The sequence below is a fragment of the Erithacus rubecula genome, assembly GCF_903797595.1.
Source record: "Erithacus rubecula genome assembly, chromosome: 4".
NCBI classification, from domain to species: domain Eukaryota; kingdom Metazoa; phylum Chordata; class Aves; order Passeriformes; family Muscicapidae; genus Erithacus; species Erithacus rubecula.
The window spans coordinates 37,832,010-37,856,380 of record NC_136686.1 but is presented as its reverse complement, the minus strand read 5'-3'; the positions used below and the strand labels follow the sequence as shown (position 1 = coordinate 37,856,380).

At 41.5% G+C, this 24,371-nt stretch overlaps 3 protein-coding genes across 10 annotated transcripts in view; 1 reads left to right on the top strand and 2 right to left on the bottom strand.

The window, feature by feature from the left end:
* Window positions 1–1,043: 1,043 nt before the first annotated feature.
* On the bottom strand, window positions 1,044–9,228 carry KICS2 (KICSTOR subunit 2). 2 transcript variants are annotated; one of them, XM_079303570.1, is made up of 4 exons: window positions 8,913–9,228; window positions 6,989–7,062; window positions 6,774–6,910; window positions 1,044–2,524 (listed from the first exon to the last, which is right to left on the bottom strand). In XM_079303570.1, exons 1-4 carry the CDS (start codon window positions 9,145–9,147, stop codon window positions 1,708–1,710), a joined length of 1,263 nt encoding a protein of 420 aa, XP_079159696.1. In that variant the 5' UTR covers window positions 9,148–9,228; the 3' UTR covers window positions 1,044–1,707. The 2 variants fall into 2 exon arrangements, with proteins under 2 accessions (XP_079159696.1, XP_079159695.1); XM_079303569.1 differs by having other exon boundaries at window positions 6,774–7,062; window positions 8,913–9,227.
* Window positions 9,229–10,566: 1,338 nt separating this feature from the next.
* On the bottom strand, window positions 10,567–14,170 carry RPL18A (ribosomal protein L18a). Its single transcript, XM_079303573.1, has 5 exons — window positions 14,040–14,170; window positions 13,475–13,654; window positions 12,802–12,931; window positions 11,148–11,257; window positions 10,567–10,716 (listed from the first exon to the last, which is right to left on the bottom strand). The coding sequence occupies exons 1-5, from the start codon at window positions 14,055–14,057 to the stop codon at window positions 10,624–10,626; spliced, it is 531 nt and encodes a 176-aa protein (XP_079159699.1). The 5' UTR covers window positions 14,058–14,170; the 3' UTR covers window positions 10,567–10,623.
* Window positions 14,150–24,371, top strand: part of XPOT (exportin for tRNA) — a 26,702-nt gene continuing 16,480 nt past the window's right edge. Inside the window, exons 1-6 of one of the 7 annotated variants that reach the window (XM_079303563.1) lie at window positions 14,188–14,781; window positions 17,725–17,833; window positions 18,766–18,899; window positions 20,681–20,763; window positions 21,743–21,799; window positions 23,264–23,333. In XM_079303563.1, the coding sequence (XP_079159689.1) occupies window positions 18,840–18,899; window positions 20,681–20,763; window positions 21,743–21,799; window positions 23,264–23,333 (270 nt within the window). In that variant the 5' untranslated portion in view covers window positions 14,188–14,781; window positions 17,725–17,833; window positions 18,766–18,839. Of the gene's footprint in view, window positions 14,782–14,992; window positions 15,385–17,724; window positions 17,838–18,735; window positions 18,900–20,680; window positions 20,764–21,742; window positions 21,800–23,263; window positions 23,334–24,371 lie in introns of those variants that run through there. The other 6 variants (XM_079303564.1, XM_079303562.1, XM_079303561.1 and 3 more) reach the window with 6 other exon arrangements.

The window sequence follows — 24,371 nt, the reverse complement described above, 5'->3', positions numbered from 1 at the left end:
GCAGGTGCCCTGCAGCCCCTGGTATATTTGCAACCCCTGTTAATTTCTAGTGGCAAAGAGCAGACTGAGCTTTTTCAAGTGGTGCTGCAGTCACACCAAGACTTCAGGTAAAAATCAGTAGCACAGATATTCAAAACAGGCTACACACAGCTAGAGCAAAGCATGGAGGGTTCCATTTGGCACAGAATGGAAAGTCAGAGTTTGCATTTCAAGAACAGAGCGTGCTCATATGATTGCAAAAAGTCAGCATTTGCAGAGAGGCAAGACAAGTTATCACAACCTTCTGTGGGAGAGAAAGGGAATCATTAAAAGACACATTTGCAAAAGTATCTTTTATAGTTCAATCTTAACAGAAACTAAGATTTTTACTTAAACTCCCTTTTAAAACCAACTTGTGCTATTATACATGAGATAGTGTCAATAATGACCTTACTTTACTACACTCATATGTACACCAGTTTTCCTGAACCCCTGTGAAAGTGCGTGCACAACTGCATAGCTAACAGTCAGAAGAATCCTGCAATGTAAGGCTAGAGGCACAGCCAAATTGACCCCTTTATTGTATTTGGAAACCCTGATTTCCAAATTAAAGCACTTTTGGGGTAACTAGAAAACATATTTTTTCCAACCCTGCAGCCTAGAAGTGGTGAAAGAATGAGGTAAACATACTGCATAGGCTATATATTTAAATCCAAATCCCCAAAGTGTTTTGGCTTAATTATGAAATTATTTAAAACCAAATAGAGAAAAAAAATAGTTATAAAAACCTCAAAACAAATCTAGGTTGACACTAACAGCATGTTAGACAATAAATCATCTAGAAAGGGTATTTTTACTGCCATTGTTTTTTCTTAAGTTAGCCAGACAAAAGCACAAATTATAAAGAGCCAAGGTGCTTTTTCCATGGAGCTGTTCCTCCTAGAACACCTGCCCACATTCAGCTTGTCTGCTCCAGTTAGTCTGAGCCAAAACTGGGCCCACACTGTCACAGCTCTCCAGAGAATATCAGCCTTCCAGGCCATGCTGCAGCTTTTCTTGCCCCAGCCCAAGCCCTGAAGCAATGACCAAGCTTTAAAACACAGGGCCTTTAGAACAGAATTACCAGTGATTAACAGTGTCAGAGACCTCAATTATCATTTTAAACCATTTGGAAACTAAATTATAGTTAACAATAGGGACTTTTCTGATTCTCATATTTTTATTTAAAATGTGTCTTTGCAGGTTCACTTTTTTTTTTTAATATTCCCTTGCATCAGTGTTTAGTTCCCAGAAATCACTCCTGTCAGACAATGCAGTTTTCTGAAAAGATAGTATCTTCCATCCTCACCACATTTTCAATAAACTCTGTAGAAGACAGTCAATGATCAGACTATGATAAAGTGCATATATTCCTTTCTGATACAGGCAACAAAACTGTGGATTAAAAAAATAAATCATACTGAAAACTGAAAGCCACACCAAAAAAACCCCATGGTGGCCCTTTACCACCCCACAATTAAGTTGCCCCACTGTGTACTGCCCAAAAATACTTTTCTTCAAGTGTCTGTTAGCTTAAAAAAAAAAAAAAACCAAACCCAAATTTACAACATTAAAAAAAAAAAGGTTCCTTTTCAATTAGACTCTGAGAATCAATCACAAATTTATGAAACTTTGAAAGCTCCCTCAAGGCTGGCACAGCGCCTTGACAACTTTTTAGCAGTTTTTACTTCACCCTTTGGATCCAGGTTTCAAGCTGGCAAAAGCTTTGGAGTTCTTAAGGGAATGTGAAATTTCATTGAGAAAAGAAATGAAATGATAGTCCCTTTCTGACTTCTTGGACTCAAAAATAACCACAATGGTAAAGTGAGGTTCGGGGCGAGTCAGAAAGTAGGTGCTTTGGACTTTGTCATCGTAGAAGTGAACAACCTTCTCCAAACTGTTGAGGTCAGAGGTTCTATCAGTCATAATCATGATCACATTGGGCCAGTGCATAACAGGCCTGTCACTGGGCAGAGACACCACTGCAGGATACTGATCCACTCCTTTGGGGGCTTCCCTGTATGAATGGGGATGATGATAACCATGTCCCTGGAAACTCTCTGATCCACGATTGTCAAAAATTAAGGAAACATTGACAGCATCATACTTCCGGATGAAGCTGGAAATTTTCCCGAAGTAATCAGGATTTGTTTTAGCAGTCAAAGTTTTCATTTCAGATGCTGTTGTCTGTCGACTAAGGGCCTCATGAAAGTAAAAGCTAAACTTGGCAAGGAGAATGTTTTTGAGCTTCATCAGCCAGAGGAAGAGGTGTGGAGGTTGCACAGCCTTCTGAGACTGCCCTCCAAACAGGTGCTTCTTGGTCTCCCGCTGTTTCTCAAAAATTTGGCCCCAAGTCTGTAGCTTTGTGTGAGCACTGTGCAAGTTGACCAGGGATGGAAGGAACTTCCACTCTGAGATCTGAGCCTGAGCCTTTAAGAGGTGTAAAAGCACATCTACCTCCAGCTGGAAACTGCTTTCAAGAGGACTGAGGATTGGATGATGGAATCTAGAAAACATAATATCAGTCAAGAAATGAGAACTGCTGTATACAATGGTGAAATAATTAGATAGTAATTGCCAGTCAACAGACAAAAGATAAAACATCAAAGCAGAGCAAAGTGTAAACAAAAAATAATATTCTTAATTTTAAAAACCAGGGGTTTTTTATATAATTAGGGTAAATATTTTCATGAACAAACAGCACTTCACATGTGACAAAAAAAACCCCCACTTGTCAGACATGTCTCTATCCAAGTAAGGGAGTTATATTTCATCAGTTCAAGAACAATCACAGTTCATCTTACTCCATTAACTATTGTAAGACCATTTCTTTTTAAATTCAGGTGATCTTGTTCCAATTTAAAATCTCTTCTAGCAGTAATATATGTCTTGATAGTTCTGGAATAGCAGTAAGGCATTAAGTTAAATCAAAGGCATTATGTTATAAATCTGTTGTTCACATAGGGGAGCTATGAGGAAGCCAAGCTGAGCTTGGTTTCACTTTTTGGAACCATAATTAACTCCTTCTCACTTTTTTTTCCTGACATTTAGAAAATATACAGATGCAGTCTACCTCTCTTCCCATGATACTGAAATTGTTTGCAAATTTATAACATCATCAATAACATACTTAATTGAAACAGTGAAAAACTGTAATGCAAAATATATAACTTTAGAAATAAGTGGCCTTTTTAGTAAATGCATTCCCTCACTAATATTTAAGATACAAAGAGGTCTCTTATAAAGAACAATGAGCAGTTCAAAGACAAGACTTGATGAAGTTTCCATTTAAGTAAAGACATTTATTGTCTCATTTCAGAAAAATATCTTGGGCCTTGTTATTGGTTTAAAACAATCAAGTTTATACAGAATTTTTCCAACTTTTAAAACTAAAGCAATGTCATTATTCCTGTCAACTTCTAGGACACAACAAATACAACTGGTTTTGGAAACAGTTAGTTCAAGACCAAAACACTTCATTTTGTTATGGACCAGAAGAGAGAATGAAAATGTCAGGCTTTTCATCCCCTCTCCACTACTTTTCCTTTGGCTTGTGAGAAATGTCTGACTATTTTACAACTGATCTGTAAGCATCTCTTTTTTTTTTTTTTTTTGCCACAATTTGTATCTTGCAAGGATTTGTTATTAAGATGCAAGTCCAAATTTATTTGAAGAAAATGAAATTAAGAATATCATAAACCAGCTGATGAATCACATTGGGCAAACTGGCCTGAGTGGGTGACCAGGCATCTTCTGCTGACACAGCACATGTCAGCAACCCTCAGGTCAACCTGCTACAGCAGAGACCCAGTGTTTACTGGCCACTCTGGTGGGCTGAGAAGTCCAGAGCATATTTACATTTCTTCTAACAAATAGTCAATTAAAAATAATTTCTAACAGTCAGCATTAAATATCTCCAATGGTTTTGGAATTCACCAGAAAACCAGTTTTGTTGCTGTGTATTTTAAGAGGGTACAAAAAGCATTATGCAACATTATTTGTTGCAGTCCCATTAAATGACACCCTGCACAGTGGTTTAAACACATTTGCAGTGAGACCAAGAAAATTTTCTTCAATCTTAAAATCAATTTGAAAATCCTTTTTAAGGCAGCACTGCCAAAGTCTCCTGGATTAACATTCTGATGTACAGTTTCCCACTTCTACTTTGCTTCATGGCTTTCTCAATGTTTCACTGTCCAGCAGGATTTGCTAAACTGTTTTAATGCAAAAATACACACCTCAGCCACAGCTGAGAAGCTTGATACAGTTGCAGAATAAACTGAAGAGTTGTGTACTAAGTGTATCTTCTACATCAGAATTTTGTAACATAGAAGCATCCAACTGAGCTCAGCCTCATGTAAAACAGACAAGTTTTTACAACATTTCATAAGCCAGAGTGTCAAAAACTTAAAAGCATATTGGAAAACTTATTTTTTTCCTCCTAATCATTCCTGAAAGCAGAGGAATGGTAGTTTTGTTTTGCAGACTGTGAAGAAGCCACATTTTCTTTCCTTCCAGAGGTCACACACTCATGCATATATTACACAATACTACTAGATAAAAAACATTAAACATTTAAAAAGTATTACATTAAAATAGGTGCTATAGTTACTTATTCATTTTATGCTAAGCTTTTAAAGGACGTTGCTTCTGATGCTGCTTTAATTATTTAAGATCCCACCCAAACCAACAGTTAAAAATTCCAGGAGAAGTTACTTCTCTGGATGTATTCTAGAGAAAAATTAAAGGGAAAATGTCGAGTACTGGTCATGCACAAGTCAGCCATAAGTAGTAATAAAATAGTAACAAAATAGCCTTAAACTGTTCAGGAATTAATGCTATTTCAGATACAAACAATATGTCTTGTAAACAGCCAATTCTGCTATTCCTTTACCAGCAAGCAGGTATTTCCTCTACATTATCTGATCAGTTATTTTCACAGATAAAGGGAAGAAACCAAGGCCAGAACCTATTTTAAAAATGCACATCTTGTCCAGCCTTAGCACAGCTGGCTAAGTTTATTTGATTTTTCACCTGTAGCAGAAATGCCTTGCAGCCAGTATATATCAACATAACACACCCCAGAAACTGATTTGAGATACGAGGAAACTAAAAGGAAGGACTAAAGGAATATCTCATTATATCCACTTTCTTTCAGAAATATTCTCTAGGTCAGTGGGGAGGAGCACACTGCAGCTACTGAATTAGCTCAATCTTAGATTGTCTCCATCTTAAAGACTGCTTGTTAACCCAAAGCAAGATCATCAGTATTTTTTCCAGGGAGACATTACTTTTTTTTTTTTAAGATGTTATAATATATATAAAGTTACATAATATATATTATATAAACATATTATGTAACATATAATGCCTTAGAATTACAAATGCACCGGTAAAATTTATTTATAAAGCATAATAAAACACTTGTTATGCAGGTATAGTCTCCAATCACTTCATCAAAGTAAGAATTTCAGTTCTCAGATTTTTAACAGTGTTGTTGATTCAGCACACGCTCAGATCAGATAGCAGTTGCCAGTGTACAAGAGAAATCAACTTCTCAAGAAAAAAAAAAAACACCAAACAAAAAAATACGAACAACAAAACCAGCCCAAACCCTAAACTTACTTCCCTTTATGCCTTTATCACTTTAGGAAGGAAAATATATCTAAGTTTCAGGTTTTTATTGGACTAATAGCCCTGATATTTTAAGTGATCACAAGCCAAGAATTGCAAAACATCACTAAGGTCATACAGACTAGTTTTGATTTTTCAAATTGCAAAATTACATAGCAATTTGCTACAGGTATCCTCCCCAAAACCAAGGAAAACAGCTGAAGTGCTTCAATTTGGAATATCAGAAAGCACTGAATTATTTTCATTTTTCCTAGGTGAACACTATAAAAATTATAACTGAAAAAAGTAAGACCTATGAATATTCTCTCCAAAAGTCTTTTTAGACACCATTTCACTAACAACAATCTAAAGAAATTCATCCACATCTGATGGTTAATTTCCTATAATGGCTACCTTTTTTGGTTTAAAATGAAGAAGCAGAATTTGGGTGTGTTGACAAGCATTCAAAAATTCTCTTTTAAACTGCCATCATTTTCAAGGCACATAAGTTAGATGTGAAATACCCATCCTACCCTCATTTAGAAACATCCCAGGATTTTTGTAAAAGGAACTATTAAATCTTAACTTCAAGAAACTGTATTGGCAAGGACCAAAGTCTCAAGAGTTGCTCCTCCTACTGGCTCCAAGACCTCGGGAGAAAAGTGGTAACACAGCACCATAAAACCCTCCCAGCTAGGCCAGATAGTTGTGATGTAGCTTTTAGATCTAAGCAGACATATTCTTACTAAAAAGTAAGACTGTCACATAATCTTGCTTTATTTATGCCACCTTTACTGAATTCTGCATGAAATTAAGGCTTGTTACCTATCCCCTTGCATCTTATAAAAGGAAAATCACTCTTTCTCTCTCCTGAAAATGAACATGCTGATCATCAATTAAGACATAGGGAGGAAGGCTCCTAGTACACCATGAGCAGACTCCCTTTGTTATTTTTCTTCTTTTGAAGAATCTTCATGCATCTGATGCTGCTGGCCAACACAGACTTCACACATGAACTCATGAAGGGACTGTGCTGTTCAGCAGTCAAAGGCCAGCAAAGTCTTTAGGTTTGCTTTGAACTTCAACATCAGGTATTACAGATCACATGTCTGAATACATACTGTCAGCAAAGAAGCACTGACCTTGAACTGTATTTCTTTAAGATGGATTCCAAAATGTTTACCAGTTCCTCAGAGTTAATGAACTTTTGGGTGCTGAGCGTGTACATTTTTTCATAGAAGTCAGCAATTTCCATCCGAGCCTGAACAAAAAAACAGAGCTGTTCAGACAGGTGAGAAAGCAGCTCTTCCAAGTGAGGAGCTGTTCCTCCTAGTGCATTGTGACCCGTCGCCACCACCTTCTTCAGCTCATTATGCAGAGATGTGTAGATGGTTCGGATGGAGTCCTTTCGGCTGAAGAATGACTGACCACCTGTTCAGATAAATATGGAGGTATTACCAAAATCCAGGGACAGCAAAGATAGACAGCAACACTGAAAAATTCTTGTAATTATACATCTAGTTGTTCGTAAGTATTGCTTAATTACAGTACTTCTTTTAACAAAGAAATAAATTTCGGTGTTCTATTCTGCACGCAACTGAATTACAGAGCATATGCTCAGAAGGACTTTATGCAATTTCATGCAGGCTACACTTGTTCCACATCATGTCTTAGCAGCCAATAGCTGCTGCAAAACAGTAACTCCTTCACAGTTGCTTCAGTTATGACTTGACTTTTAAGAAACCCAGGGCTGAGTTAAATTTGCTACTATGATACATGACCTGGAAACACTGTTATCTATGGAAGTTAGAAGAATTAAGTCATCATGACTTGAGTGATCAAATTTTAATAGCCTCCACTCCTATTAGTAACTCTAGATGTTTTCCAGAAATTCCCTTAACAATCCCTCTTCAATAGTGAAGCACTCAAATTCACAAAGCAACCTTTAAATGGGAGCCATGTGTTCAATCTGTGTGTACAAATCAAATGTTTTTAGTCCCTACACAACCTCAGTATAAACCAGAATTCAAAGGGAAAACAATCATACTTTATCCCAGTGAGACCATAGTGCAAGTTACTCCATAACTAAAACTTGGAGAACAAGAAATCATCTGTGCTCCTTTCTACTATGAGGAATTTAAAAAAGAAAAGAAGACAGCAGTAAAGGGTCAAAGTAAAAGATACTTAACTTTGATATTACAAAAAGACTGTACAAATGTACTACCCTATTTCATAGCTTCTATTTACAGAATACCTAATTGCTATTCTGGCAGTCTACAGTTGCAGCTCAGCAAAGACCATAGGGGTTGAGTCTGAATCTTTTAAAGATTCCAAATTTAGGTGCCACTTTGAAACCACTTATAAATTTTGTAGTGCTGGATAGCTCTTTCCATGTTCCTTTCACACATATAATGTTCAAAGGTGACCACTGGCATTTGAGGTAGAAAGGCAGAGAACTGGCTATCACAGTGAAACTGTTCCCACTGTAACACGAGTAACCTCCTGGGCATAGGCAGGAGGAAGAATCATCTACTGCAGTTGTACGAAGTAAATAAATACACAAAACTTTGCCCCTTCTGTTGTCACCTGCATCCTTTCTGCAAGCATCATATGCACTCTTTAGAGTCAGCCTTGTAGACAGAGTTTTAGCTGCAAAAATCTTCTTATACATAGTTCCAAGTCATCACTTAAATAACAAAGCCGAATTTTCTTGATCGTTTAATGTGCTATACATCAGACTCATATCCTTTGATCCATTTTCCACACCCATCTGCAGTTCCAAAGAGAAAATAAGCAGCTTTGCCTAGAGGGTAGCATCATGAAAGCTCATTCTGTGCCAGTTTGGAATTTTTCTATTAATGTACTGACAAAACATGAAGCAGCTGAGATCGCGGCCAAAGCTTCCTGAGATCCTGCAGTATCCGCATGGGTAACATGCAGATGCTATCTCCAGCCCCAAGTACTTACATATACACCTCTAACACGAAGTGAAAAAGCTTTAACGCTCTGGTCACCCCAGTAAGCTCATCTTTGCCTTTATCTCAGCCAGAGATCTCAACACAGCAACACCTCTGGCTAATTTTTGGGAAGGGCGGGTAGGTGCCCTGCCGGCCAGTGAAGAGATGCAGCGCCCGGCACAGCAGCCAGGCTGCCAGCTGCGCGTCCTGCCGCTCACGCGTAAGGGCAGCACAGCCGGACACCGGCCCAGCCAGCGCCTGTCCTTCAGAGGCACAGACCGCCCGCACGGCCGGGGCAGGGTCCCTCCCTCCCCGCAGCGGTACCTAGCTTCTGTCCCAGGAAGGTCATGCTGTGATAGGCCTTCTCGGCCGCCGCCAGGTGCGCCAGCCCGGCCAGCAGCGCCAGCCAGCTGGACCCCGCGCTCTTGTTGGCTTCCCGCTCCTTCTCCACATTGTCCTTGGCCTTGTCGTAGGAGAAGATGCCCAGGTGGGAGAAGAAGGTTTCCAGCACGGCCTGCTCCACCGGCACGGGCGCTCCCAGCGGGATCGACTCCCCCATCCCGCCCGGCGCCTCCGCAGCGGCCGCCACTTCCGGGTCCGGCGCGCGCCCGCCCGCGCCAGGGAGCACGTGACCGGCGGGGCGGGGGCGGCCGGCTCGGGGTCACGTGACGGGCGGGGCAGCGGGAGCGCGCGGGAGCGCCGGGTCCGCCCGCCCGCGCTGCGCGTTCCTGTGCGCGGCTGCTGCGGGCCGCCCGCCTCCGCACTGCCGGCCCGCGTCTCGTCTGTGAGCGTAAGGCGAAACACACCTTCTGACAAATTGCTCTTCGGGTCTTTCTGAGACCCTTATTCCCACCTCTTTAACTCCCACAGAACCCTCTAGCTACTTTGGGGTTATAGTTTTTCCCTCCCTTGCGCCTGGGGAGATTGTGGATTGCCTACACTGCTCCCATTTTCTTCAGTTCTTGTTTCAGACAGAAGAGCTGCCTGGACTGATTCTCCGTGCAGGCCATGATGAGCACAAGGCTGAGCCAAGGCTGCGGAAGGTGAGCTCGCTGTGGCCACACCGACCGGTCCCAGTTCCGCAGAGCAACTACCCGCCCTTGCACTGACAGGCAGCACCTCTCCAGATGGAATGGCAGCTCTCCAGCTTACAAGAAAGGACATATTTTCCGTTTCCTCTCCGCACGGTGTTTCCCAGAACCTGCAACTGCTTTTAAGCTGGCATCTGGACAAACACAGCATCAGTTCTCTAACACTGGTATGATGCACGTACTAATTTAAGTAGCTGACTGCCTCATGTTCAGGAAACATCATCACTGAAAATGGGCACCAGATGCAAGTACCACCTTTAGGTATGAAGCAGCCTTTTAAATAAACCTCAAGTACAGTATCTACAAGCTTCTTACTCTAAACAAATTAGCCTAAGAATTTGGGTTTGGATATAGAATTTTCATAATTTTCATTCACGGGTCTAATATAAAAGGATAAATCTTCAAAGCCCTTCATCACTTTTCTAGGCATAAGCACCCCTGTACACATCCTTGAGCTTACTCAAGAGCAGTGTTTAACATCCCTGAAAAGGTATGTTAGAACTAAAATTTTGGCTTCAAATGCTTAAAATTTAAAGCAGTTTCACTGCAGTTATGAGGTCTTTGTTCTACAGCTGACAAGTCTGAATTTGACATGTACCAGAAGCTGCCTTCTTCCTGAACTTAACTGTTCACTTCATCTGCCAGAGACAAAATGGATGTAGGATTTTATAGCTGCTCAACAACTGACTTCTCTGACTTGGAAAGTAGGTTATTAAAATCTTATCTCTTAATGGGATATCTTGGTAATTTAAGTCAGGACCTGAAACACTCACCTGTTCAAGGAAATCAAAGCTGTGAATAGTAGGCTGCCAATGGTTTACAGAAAATAAGAATAGCAATGGGGACTCTAGATAATCAGGACACAGTCTCCAAAAGAAAACTGGGAGTGAAAGGTTCCAATAAGATCTTTATTGCAACACAGAGTTGACAACATGTTTTTGTATTTAATAGAAAGTATTGGGTCTCTTGGTGGTGAAACGTGGTTTGTGCTGGCGACGCAGAACTCTGTGTGGCAGCGGGAACTTGATTTTAGAATCCTGCAAGAAAAATATTTTTATGTCAACTGAGTTATCAGACAAACAGAAAATAGTTTGGAATAAATAGCCAAGCTGTATTCAGTGACTAACTTATACTCAGAAAAGCAATACATCCACAAATTAAGATATACTTCAGAGAACTTAAGAAACTACTTAGTTTTGCATTCTTTTTTTCAAAGTAATGCCAGTCAGAGGCATGTTTTCTACACCATAACGTGACATGTATTTGCTTTATCGTGACTTTCTTTCAAATACTTGTAGCAGTAGAAGCCTTGATCGTAATATACCATAATCATGAATATATGCACCCAAGTTTGGTTCCTGCCCTGTTTCTGGCTGCAAAGCAGAGCTGTACCACACAAGAGAAGTCCCCTCTTCCAGTCCAACATTAGACCAGGAGCCACTGGCCACTGCAGTGTTGGCTCACTTACATGGAACTGCTTGACTGCTGGTCTGCGGCACTTGCTGGCAGCAATTTCCTCAACCTTCATGATCTGGATTGAGTGAGCACGGGCACGATGACGGGCTCCCATATCACGGTCTGGAACAACAGAACTCGTTAAAAATAAATTTTTCTACATTTTCAGTTCAAGAATATTACAGCCTTTTGTTCAAGGAATGTTCATAGTGTCATCTACAACTTGTAAAATTTCCGATCAGCAATGAAAATCATGGTTTCTATTATGTAAAGTGATGGTAAATATCACAAAACCCAACAAACATCGGCAAATTCTTCCTGTAAGTTCTAAGCAAGCTCCTCAACAGGAAGAGCCATCTTACTCTTCTTGTCCAATTTCAAGAAGGTATGCATGGACACAAGTAATATATCTAGAACTATTTACTCTCTTGCAAGAGAAAATCCTATGATTCAGAATGAACACTGAAATATCATTACTGGAAAGACACAGGAACTTCAAAACACTTTCCCTTCCAAAAGGAAAGTGCAAATAAAAGCAGGATCTGAGGATAACTTTACTTTTATTGAAATTGAGCAGCAATATAACCATGAATCGATGTTCATCCCACATAATCAGGCATTCTGAATAGGAGGAAGCATCTTACTTGGGCTACCTGAAAATTCCTCTATTCAGCAGTGCAAACCACTGGCTTCAAATCACATCCATAGCTAGGTCTGCAAGGTATGCCTGTTGACATACTATTGTTTCCCATGAAGGTCTAACACACCTATTAAAAACTTACCTGTCACAACTCTTCTTGAGCATAAAGTACTAGTCATTGTATCATGAAAAATAGAGTTCCTGGGCCTCTTAAGCAATATTTCAGTATGTTTATGAACAGGGATTATTGCACATTAATGTAGCACCTTAAATTTCACTTTCAACAGCACTTCAGCTTTTGAAAGGCGACAAGGTACATTTACTATTTGCACACATGACAAGAATATCATTATTAGGAACAATATTCTTTGGGTTTTTATGTGCAATCTGTAGTACTTGTAACACTTTGGAGTCACGTATCAACAGTATCTGCTATACTGATGAAGGGAAATATAGGAACCAGGAAAATGGTCTATCCCTCAAGTACCTCACTAAACAGACTGAAATCAGGGCAACCATTAATTCTCCCTGAAACAAGGCAATGAGATTTTGGAGTAAGAATAGATTTTCCCCGCGATTTTTTTTTTTTTTTTTTTTACTTACTCCATAAAGGACAGATGCTAATATATTCCACATGATCTCTGAAATACTCTCTTCACAAAATTTCGGAAGATATATTATCCTAAAACAGCAGAGTGCAGAAAATACACACAGTACCTGAAAACTAATTCTCAGTTTGCATAGCAAAACTGATTACTACAGTGTAGAAAGACACATCAAAAAGAAGTGGGAGTCAGTTTTCCAGTCAGAAAAACTGTACAAAGGGAGGTAACAAGTCAAATACCACATGGATAATGGATAAACATCTATGGAATATCTGGTGGCCCCCTCCTTTAATTTTCCAGTGTTTCAGTTGTTTTACCATGGATTGAGTCAGCATGCCTTATGCCCAGTTTGAGATTTAATCTTCTGCTTGTGCACTGATCCTACTATTTGACACCTCAAACAGTTACATACATATACTTACAGCACTGAGTGACAGCACCCGCAGTGGTCAAATCTCTGTACTCCCTGTACATGTTGTGGGTTCCGCTACGAGAATCATAGCGCAACCAAATACCAAAATTTTTTACCCGCAGAGGGGACTTCTCATACACCTGGAATTACACAAGAACATGGCAGTGGTTAGAGATGATGTATTATTACTAGGTAACAATTTTAATAATACATACTTCAGAGCTTTCTTTTACCTTACCAACATAGCTGGTTTTATGTCTTGATAACTCACAGTAGAAAGTATTAGTAATAAAATAAAAAAAAATACAAGATTTCAGCACTGAAGAGTGTTCAAGGTATCAAGGCAGAGGAGTGTAAGCATACATACATTCACTTTCCCAAGGTTATGAATGTGAAAATACATCTTAAAAGGCGCACTGCACAATGAACCTAGTCTAAGAACAAGAGAGCAACACTGAACACATAGTTCATGATTTTGAAGCAAAAACTAATTTTCTATTTTGTTTACAGGACATATACCACTACTTTCAGAAACCAAACTTGTCACTCTTTTTCACAGCAACTGAAAGACTAATGGATTTCAACCTCACACCCCATAATTGTGATTCCTATAAAATCCTTCCACATACACCTGCTAAGATTCCGTAAGAACCTCCCGTATTTTTAGGTTTTCAATCCTTCACCTGGCCACAGTACACAATCTCTCCCGAAGACTTCTTCATTTTCTTCAGCTGAGAAACGAAGTACCAGAATCGGGACTTGGCGACGACATGGTTCGGAGCGAAGATCCGCATGCGGTACAGAGGAGGGGTCGTGCATTTCGGCGTGGGCAGGCAGCGCCCGACCACCTTGTACTCCCGCAGCTACAGGGACACGAAGAACAGGCGGATCACAGTGAGCGAGCCGCGGAGCCATCGCCGCGCCCGCCCCGCGCCGAACCCGCGTCTTCTCGAAGGAACAACGCGACGAGAGCAGCTCAATCCAGAACTGGAGAGAGCCCCTTGTGCCGGGCGGGTCGATCTCCCGGCGGATCTCCCCGCGGTGCCGCCCGCAGATCTGGGTCCGCACCCGGCGGGAGCGGCGCCGCCGCCATGTTGGCCGCTCGCCGCCTCACAGGCCAGGCGGCGCCGTTCGGGCACGCACGGGCCACTCTCGAACGCTACAACCCGCCACCGCCGCCCTCCCGACGACCACCTCGGCCGCTCTCCCGGCCCCGGCCGCGCCCGCCGGGCCCCGGCCCGTACTCACGGTGCCCGACGCCTTCATGGCGCTCCTCCGCCGCGGCCCGCAGGAAAGGAAAGGGACGGCCGCGTGCGCCGCCGCCTCACGTCAGTCACCCAGCCCCGCCCCCGGCGGCGCGCGCGGCGATTGGCTGTGAGCAGAGCGCCATTGGAGCACGCGGCTGTCAGTCTCCGCGCGCGGCCCTGGCTTCCGGCCTGGCGGCGCCGCGTGGCCCGGCCCGACCGGCCCTGCCCCGTGCTCCGCAGGCAGCCCGGCCCCGGCCCCGGCCCCCTGTTCCCATCACCGAGGCCGCGGGCCTGCATGGTCCCAATAGAAGGAGACCTAGCTGTGCGTGACTCCGTCTCCCGCCCGCCCTGCTGGCGTTGGCGCGAAGGACGCGTCAGAGAGGCTCCAGGCGGAGGGACCGTAATCCCCTCGGGGCAGTAGCCGGGAGCGGAGGGCTGTCGGGGAAACCTCTCTCGCTCGTCGTCCTCTGGGAGAGCGAGATCACTGGCTACCGTGAGGTTGCCCCTGCGGATCCCCCCGCGCACTCAGTTCCATGGGTTGCCTGTCTTTGGCGGCTGGTCCCGCCGGGCGCTCGTTCCTCCGCCGGGCGCCGTGAGCGGGCAGCGGCTCTGCTGGCAGGATAAGCAATTCTCTCTCGAGCGTTTGGGCGCCTCACGCCTTTTGAGAGCTGCGCTGCCGTAGCCGCAGGACAGGAGTGGGTTTTGCCTTGAAAGATACCGTAACAGCAGAGCGGCTGGGACGGGTTTGTAATGCACTTGCTTGCGTTTGGGTCGGTTTTAAGTCTGGCCCGACGGCCACGCGGGCTTCGGTGACGCCCCGTACACGGCGCTGCGTGCAGAGCCCCGCGCGCAGGAGCCCAGTGCCACATGTGCAGACACAGCTGGATCGCTCCTCACGGACAAGCCCACGCCTGCCGGGCCCTGCCCTCTGCGCGTCCCCAAGCAGGTCGCTCCGGCCCCTACTGCGGAGCTTGCACGGGCGGCCCGGCCCGGCCCAGCCCCGCCCCGCTGCCGCTGACACAGCACGATTTACAGACACTGGAAGCAGTTAAGGGGTGCAAGCCAGGACTGCTCTAGTTTATTCCGCCAGTGCGCTCGGTTTTACAGCGGTACTGAGGCGGAGGGGTGGGACTACTGTTCCCAGGCTGCGCCGCGGCCCGGACACATCCCGGCGTGCCCCGCGGCCGGCCGGCTTGGCGGCGAGGGGCGGTCCTGCTGCTCCTCCTCCTCCTCCCGCCGCCAGCCGAGGCGGCGCGGCCCGGCCCGGCCCGCTCCCTGTGCTCGTGGCGCCCGCGGAGCCGTGGGGGTGGGCGGGAGCCGGCGGCGATGGAGCACTGACCGGGAAGGTACGGGAGGAGGGGCGCGGACAGGACGCGACACGCGGAGCGGGTGACTCAGCCCGGGGGGGAAGGGGCAGAGTGGGCTGAGCTGGCGGTGTCTCCGGGCTCCTGCGAGTCCTCCGGCCCGTTTCCTCATCCCAGGACCTCCTCCTCAGTAGCCGAGAGACTCTGGGGAAGTGGGGGAGCACCGCTGCGTCCGCCTGGCCTCACTGCTGGGGAGCAGCGGGGGCTGCAGCAGGCCGGGCCCCGCCGGTCCCGCCCTGCGGGTGCCACGAGAAATATCAGTGTTTTTCACTGCTAATGCACGCTATAGTCTGCGGTGCGGTTCAGTTCGCCGGAGCTATCGCCTTGGTGGCTGCCCATCCGCTGTGGTTCCGGTGGGGGAAGGAAGAAATCGTAGGACGGCGGCATGAGGGGAGGGAGGGACGTCCCCGCTCCTCCATGTTCGGCTGGCGGCGGCGTGGTCGGAGCGGCGCTCCCGCCGTGGGCTGGGGCTGGGGCTGGGGCTGGGGCGCTGCCGCCGCCCGGGACGGCGCCGGGCGGGTTTCGGGAGAGCCGATGGCTGCCAATTCCCGAGCGCCCGGCCCGGAGCGCTGCGGAGCGGTGTCGGCTCTTCCCAGCCACGGGAGACCGGGCTCTGACCGAGTCAGAGGCCTTACTCCCTACCGGGAATTCCTGCCTGCAAAACTGTGCCTGAAACTGAGACTTAGTGTCATTTCCAGAAAGAAAAACTTTCCTAGTCCAGTTGAAAAGTTGTCGAGGAGCAGTAGTTACACAGCTGTTGGCTTTTCACCGCGTGTTAGGTCAGTGTAAAGGGTCTAGAGCCCAAGGAGCTGTAAATATGCCCAGGGTTTGCAGCAAGCAAAACCGCAAAAGAAATTGTAAAAGATGAATTTTAATATCTTTGTTTTATTAGACAGAAAACTTGAGGAAATTCAAATGAGGCACGCCACTGGCTCCCCCTGTGTTATTACATCTTGTAAATACTTAAAACGACTGCTGAACATGAAGCTTTTTATAATTGCTGATTGTTCCTGTGGTTAGCATCTGTAGTTAAAATGCTTTGAATGATTTCATTATTGGGGTATGTCTGGATCGAAGTTGCACGCTTTGACCACGTGTTTATTGTTAATTTCGCAGTCTTCCCCACTTCAAGTAGGTTGAATTTTTTTGTTCCTCCTCCTTTACACCATGAAAACAATCTTTACTATCAAATGTATTTTTAAGTATTTACTAGAGGAAAAGGAGTAGTTTTTATGGGACATGCCTGTATGACTTCACTGGTAAGGAACTGCATCCTTCTAATTACTATAAGATGAGTTTGCCACCTGACATGGTGTACTGCTTAACAAAAAAAAAATTAAATACGAGCAATACATTCTGCACATCTGTATATTAGCTATTAATGTTATAAGTTATTTTTATAAATAAAACTTGCTTTAATGACATACTTGATATTATAGGTAAATGCATTTTGCAGTGCATTTTATAAATTATTAGTACTATTAAAATCACCGTTCAGTTTTGCTTTTGAAGTGTAACTGGCTGGTTAAATTTGTGGTAGAAAAGTTACCTACTTGAGCAAAACCATGAGGCATGAAAAGTTACTAATTTTCTCAAGAGGCTCATTCAAGTATTTTATCTCATTAGTTGTTTATTAGAGTTGGCTGGTCAAGATGAAACTGAGGAAAGGCTGTATGATAGAAGTTGAAGTTTTAAGTACACTCGTGAAGCATTTAGAATATTTGTGAAATTGATTTGCATCGCTGTTAGCATTAACAAGTGAAGAAAAACCTGTTTGAGTGACATTATTTTTATTAGCAAAATTTGTCACCCAGGTATAAGTTATTTGCCCAAAATATAGTAATGTACTGCTATCAGCAGGTAAATATATAAAAAATGCCTTTGTATATTAAATAGTTGTGTAATTCTGGACCCGACTCTAATCAAAAGATGCTATTGCTAAAAAAAAAAGAAAACCAACATTTTCCCTGTAACATTTTACCTTTTTTTCAGTCTGGCTCTTCTGGATGTTGATTTTGGGGAAAGCAGATTGGGGGCTGGGGATGCACAGGGGGAAGACTCAGCACGTTTAATCCCTAAAGATTCTGGCCCTGAGGGGGATCACTGTGACTAAGGCAGTCTGTGAGGCTTCTTTTGCCAGGAGTCATCACTTTGTTCCAGACTTTCTGGTTTCTATACTGCCAAAACCTGCAATTTTTTTTAGTATGAACTCAATTTTACTTATTAAATTGCTTTTCATTATGCACTTTGGCATAGTGTATTCTGTCTTGACTTTTTTATAGAAGTCTGTTACCACATTAAATTTTGGGCTCTCCTTTTCAGTTCTGCTTGCTGTTGCTTGTCACTGTGCCACCTTTTTTCCCGTGGGGGAGGGTGAACAGTAGAGCGTGCATGAGAGACAATACTAAGAAATTAGAAGTTCTGCCTATGGGTATGTAGGCAGCTTCAAACCACAGCTCCTTTGTGTTTCATCTCTTCCTCTCATCTCTTCCTTTCCCTTACCTCCTACAGACTTATGTAACAAGGCCTGATTTCAGGCCTAATTAATTATGTTACCATGGGGGGGGGGAGGTGGGGCAGAGATCTGAAAAATAAATGGGGTTTTGTCCCCTCTTGCTATTAACCGTATCCTAGTATTTAACAGAGAATTTTTTTTTTTTAATTGTCTGTGTTTTACTGGAGCATTGCAGAACAGCCTATAGAGGCAGGCTATCTTTAAAACATTTGTCCAGCTCACTTGTTAATTTTACACTGAATTTTGTAAATTTGCTAGTAAGTCAGCACCCATCTGTAGGAACAGGAAATTTTTGTTAACAACTCAGTGTGGTGTATTTTGTGGTTAATTTCTAAGACACTTGTATGTGCTTGCTTTAGAAGAAAGACCTGATAATTTTGTCCCCACCACAGGAAAGTGGGTGTATGAAGCATCTTACCTATCTTGGAGTTGAGTAGAGATTTATTTTTTTTCTGTAGTTAAGTTTGTGGCGGGGGGGGGAAAAAATGGTCTTTCATTTAATGAGTAGATTTATGCTTATATCATGTCTTGCTGAAACTTCTGCATGCTTGAAATTTGAATTTAAGCCTTTGACCTGAATGCTATACGTAATTCCATCTTTCTGTTAACCAAGTTCTCTTTTTGAGAGAATTGAAATATACAGAGACTTTAAACTTCCTTGTACAGTACTATGAAAAGTTGATTAAAAGACTTAGAATTTTGATATCTGTATTGGAAGTGTGTGCATTCATGTTTTATTGGAGTACTTTATTTGAGGTTTGTGGGCCAACTTGTGTCATTGTTACTGTCCTGGTTTCAATTTTTCTTGTTCTGCTGAGCAAATAAAATTTCTCTTTTTCTCTTTTCAGATGATTGTATTTTCCCCTCTAGAAGAAGTGGGCAAAGCATTTAGGAACAGGAAACAACGAGTATAGCAATAGAGATGGATGAACAAGCCCTTTTAGGGCTCAACCCAAATGCTGATGCAGACTTCAGACAAAGAGTATGTAATGAATTGCCTCTTCTCTCTAATAGCTGGAGGTGGTATTGCAGTGCAAAAATCTCATGTTTTCATGTGCTGTGCGGATTTGTTGAGTTTGTTTTGTAAGCCATTGCATAGGGTTTGTGGTGGCAACTACAAAACCAAGTCATGTTGCAAACGTGTAAGCTGAGGGGTGTGTATTATCAGTTCTGTTACACTTCAGTTACACTTAATATGCATAGACTTTATTTTTCTGGACTCTGACTGTTTAAGTTTTTTCAGTTCTTTGTACTTGTTGCTCAACTCCTTACATAGATTCTCATAGAATGAAAATCATCCACAGTAAACAATTGGCTTGAAATTAGCCTGTTGATTCTTAGATGATTTTTAACCATAATTTTAGTGGATTACCTAGGTTTAGTGTCTTTTTATTGAGATGTGTGAGTTTAATTGTAGCAGAGCTTGTGTTATTGTAAAGTAAGTTCTGAAAGCAATCATGGTATGCGAGTAACATTTACTGCATAAGAGATGATCCTATAAAAAGACGTTGTTTATGTAACTTTATTGAGTAATTATTGCTGCCAACAGATTACCATGTTGACTTAACTGTCTACAAGAAAACATCCTTGTCCCTGAAAGATTTTACTAGAAGTTAATACCATGGTTTTGTGTTCATAAAACACATCCTGGAATGTTTTAAAACAGCTACAAATGTGGTTTGGTTTGTTAAGTAGCCTGTTAAATATGTTAGTTCTGGGCATTTGTCCTTTTTAAAAAGATGGATATAGCTAATCTTTAATGATCTGTCAACAAAATATTACTAAAATTGGAAGCTTTTATATTTGACTTTTTAACTATGCAGTGAGTTTTGAAATATTTTGTAGCAGAAGGGGACTTACCTTTTCCACTGTCATGTAAGATGTTAACATAAGGAGAGTATCAAGGCATTTCTAGTAAAGCAATATATGAAATATAAGAAAATCGTTAGTGCTAACTACAGGAAGTGAATTCTTATTTTAGATCTTAGTTCTGAATAATTACTTTGGGAGATGGGTTTGGTAAGTTGAAACATTTATCAAGTAATGTAAAAAGCAGCCCCTAAAAATATCCAACAGCCAAACCACCTCCTTGAAATAATGTTGCTAATCTAATCTGTTTCAAAACTTGCTTTACTGTTCTGAATTACAGGCCACACTGAGCCTTAAAGCAATTAAATAAAATTAACTGTTGTCAAATGTTGTTTAGAAGTCCTTATAAGTAACGTGATTATTTAAAATTTGGTAGAGGTTTTCTCAATTCCTGTAAAAGATTCATAAACTGATAATTGTCCAGGTGGTCAGAGTTTGAATATTTTTTTAGCTTGGGATGTTAATCACAAGCAAAGTGCAACAAAAATAGTGAGTTGTTGTCAGTGAAAAATCTCAATTACCACTTCTTTAGAACTTGGAAGAAATTTTAACTTGGATCTGAACTTCCACCTAAATGGAAAGGCCCTGAGCAAGCTCCTCTAGTCAGCTGTGTCTCTGGAGGTTCCATCTAACCTCAACACTTCTGATTCTATGATTTCTTTATTCAAGTAACAAAAGTCTTTGTATTGAATATGAAGTGGAAATGGGTGCCTGTGATATTGGCATTTGGAAAAAGCCTGCTTAGTTTTACAGTGCTTAGGGAACCATTGGAATATATCCAAATAGCGTTGGCTTTTGGAAGAAGAGCTGTTTAAATATAAGGGCTAGTGTGAATGAAATGTATTGCTATGTGCTTTGTTCTTTTTTAAGTGAAACTTGCCTCGATTTTTGCAGGCACTAGCCTACTTTGAGCAGCTCAAGATATCTCAGGATGCTTGGCAAGTCTGTGCAGAAGCATTAGCTCAGAGTATATATAGGTAATGTAACTAATAATTTCTTTTCATTAGTAATGTGTGTAGATCTGATTTAGCTGTGCAGTGTAATTGGCAAACTAAATTGTTGAAAGTTAGTATGGCCTACATACTATTTTTAGTGTCATAGTTGATCTGTGGCCTCTGTATAATGCCTTTCAAGAAGAGCAACATATTAATTAAACTCCTAAAGACTGCTGGTTTTTGAAATCCAGGGGAAAAGAAGTGCTGAGAATTGCCCACTGCAAGACTATAGACTTTATTTGCAGTAATCTCATGAGTAGTTCCTTTTCCCTGCTATGTGGAGTAGGCTATCCCATTTTTTAAGATGCAGAGAGTGTGCAATCACCACTGTTTTGGTTCATAGCTGTGTATTTACATCAAAAATACTAGGTTGTCACTGTTTTATAGAATAATTCAATAGGGAAGGGAATTGAGGGGTGCATGTCTCCTGAATAACAGCAGTAGTTTATAGTGAATGCTTTTTTGTAAATGATTTATCAAAACTATGGACTCCATTAGAACGTACAGTAGTTAAAACCACAAAGATTAGAAATTATTATCGTTAAAAATACATTATGGTTGTTGCAAGTTTTAGATAATAAAATGAAAAAGCGGTGTAGATAACAGAGCATGTGGAATGTTTATTCTTCATCTGTACCTCAGCTTGTCTTTACCTTTGATTTTTAAGATGCAGAGTACAACCTGCATGTAGAGGGCCTCAAACATACTATTGAAGCCTGACAGGTTTTTGTAAGGGCAGGGTACAATAAGTGCTGAAGTTTTGATTGTTCAATACTGAAATCAAACAGTAACAAATAGGTGGCTGTAGAAAAAAAAACTAGTATCAAACATAAATATTAGTTTAACAGTTGCTCATTTCTACCAGATTAACTGCTCCACTATTTGTCATTTTTGCTTTGAAATAGCAGTAGCAGCAGGTTTGTTTTTTCTGTTGCCAAAATAACACAATTTTCTTTTTTAGCGATGATCACATCAAGTTCTTCTGCTTTCAAGTTCTGGAACATCAAGTTAAGTTCAAGTGAGTAATTTTTCTTGATACCATCTATATACATCCGTTTAATTTTCCCTTTTTATCCTGCTTGTAGATAAACTTAAAATGGTATCTGTTGCTTAGTTGTGGTTGATGAGGTGTCTGTCGTCTGATGCAGAGAGCTGTCTTGTATTTCTTTGCCTTTTCCTTGGAGAGGTTTTGAGCAGCATGCTCTGCTCTCAGCTAGTCTAACACCTGTGTATGGCCTAATGCAGACTCAGTTAACGAGAACTGCTTGAAACTTAGCTATTCCTGTCTGGAGATTCAGGCCTTACTCTGTACTTTCTCTGATTTTTTGCAGCCGTGCTCTGTACAGAGTCCTGGACTTCAGACAGAGCCCTATTCATTCAATAACCATGGCAGAGATGTTGAGAAATTAGTCTTTTCACTGAACGGTGGTTTCATAAATCTGTAGTTCTAGGGAAAAAAAAACTTTTTAATAATATGAATGTCATTGCACTGAACTATATTTTTTTTCACTTTGGGCTCTCTTGGTCTGGAATTGAGCATCATGGAATGTTTGAATGTCATTGTGACTGCTTGTAATACACTGAATGGGTCATGAGTTCAGATAGAAATAAGATGTATTTTATGACTGATTTTTACAGTTTGGTATGAGTGCAAATGTTAAAGACTTTATTTACCTAATTTTACCTCACTGCCCACTTTCCTCTGCTTGTTTCATTCCTGTCACCTGCTTCCTACAGTATGTTTTCTCTAGTTTCCTGCTACTTATTTTCTTGAAACATTTTCAGTGGGGTGGTTTTTTTCATCTCTTTAATAAATAGTTGGCTGTGACAGGAACACTGGAGTCCCATTAAGCAGTCATTCCTATTAAGGACTCTAGAAACCTATAGCTAACTCTTTTTGCAATAGAGTATTCTCAGCCTCACTAGTCCTGGCAGATGTATGGCTTGTAGTTGAGGTGGGCTGGATATAATGTCACAATTTGCCAGAACTATATGTATGGCACAAAGCAGAATTACTTCCTTGGGTGTTTAGTAAATGTGGTGTAGCTCAGATCAGTGAAGGACTTCTTGTACTCAGTAGTGATATTCTTCAATGTGTAGGAAACAAGTTCAGGCATATACAGATGTCTCTTCTCCCCTTTGGCCTATGGTCAAATGTATATTTTTATCAGGGTCATAAGTCCTATCTCTGATGGACCAGATTTCCTGCAAAATTTCAAGCTTCTACTCCAATATAGGAGGCAGTAATGCCTCAACACATGATCCATTACTGTGGGTAAAATGTTTTTTATTATTTTTGCCTTTGAGTCAAAATTTTAACATGCAAACAGTTTTGTAAATTGCTGTCTTAGAAACTTTTCTTTTTTGTTAATGTGGAGCATTATATATCATACAAGTAAAGCAAAAAGAATTTTTGCTGTACTGAGTGTTGGTGTTTGTCATGAAGCACAGTTGTATTTGACCTCAGTATTTTTTGTTTCAGATACTCTGAACTTACTGAAGTCCAGCAGCAGCTAATTAGAGAAACACTCATAACATGGCTGCAAGCACAGGTATGTATGTCCTTCACAGCAGTCTTAGGTGTTAGGCTTTCTTGGTATCTGATTGTTAAAGGTTTGTGAGAAAATTTTTAAATCAAGTGTTGTAGAGAAGTCCATGCCTGAACTTACTACTAAATATGTGTAGCTCTTGTATCAGTTTGTAATTGGGGTTAAATCAATTATGTGTGAAATAAGGTGTATTGAGAGTTCTCCTTTAGGGAGGTATAAAACAGGTTCTTGAATGTTTGGAGGAGGAGCAGGCTTGCTCTTTTCTAAGACCCTACTGAGTGAACTCTTGTCTACTTAAAATGCTGGTAGATGTTTATCGCTTCTTTGTTAGTACCGTGGCAGAATGTGGACTATTCTTTCTTGTGGAATCAGTTACTGTAGCTGAACTTGTGGTAGCAGCCCCACCCAGGAGTTTGCAGTCAGCAGAATCATCCACTGGTTTGCCCATACCTGCCATTATGTAGCTGTCATTCCACTTCTGACTGAAGATTAACATAGTTGTTGCATAGAAAACTTAACAGTAGGAAATGGAATATAATAAGACTTTAAAAAGAACAGATCATTATGAAGTGGATTAATTTTTTTTTCTTGTGGCAAACTGTTCCATGTAGGAGTTTATAAAAGGGAAAGAAGAGGAGATTGGATGTGACCAATTTTTCTTTTTTTTTCTTTTTTTTTTCTTTTTTTTCTTTTTTTTTCTTTTTTTTCTTTTTTTTCTCTTTTTTTTCTTTTTTTCTTCTTTTTTTTCTTTTTTTTCTTTTTTTTCTTTTTTTTCTTTTTTTTTCTTTTTTTTCTTTTTTTTCTTTTTTTTCTTTTTTTTTCTTTTTTTTCTTTTTTTTCTTTTTTTTCTTTTTTTTCTTTTTTTTCTTTTTTCCTCCCTTAGATTTAGGAATTTCCCTTAATATTGTTAGCACTAGCATTTAACACGGGCACAAGCTAGCTACAGGAGGATGGCAACCTTCACCAAACTGACAAATGACTGAAGTCTTTGAGTAATACACTTCATGTCTTGCTACTGAATGAAAGGCTTAGGACTGTATC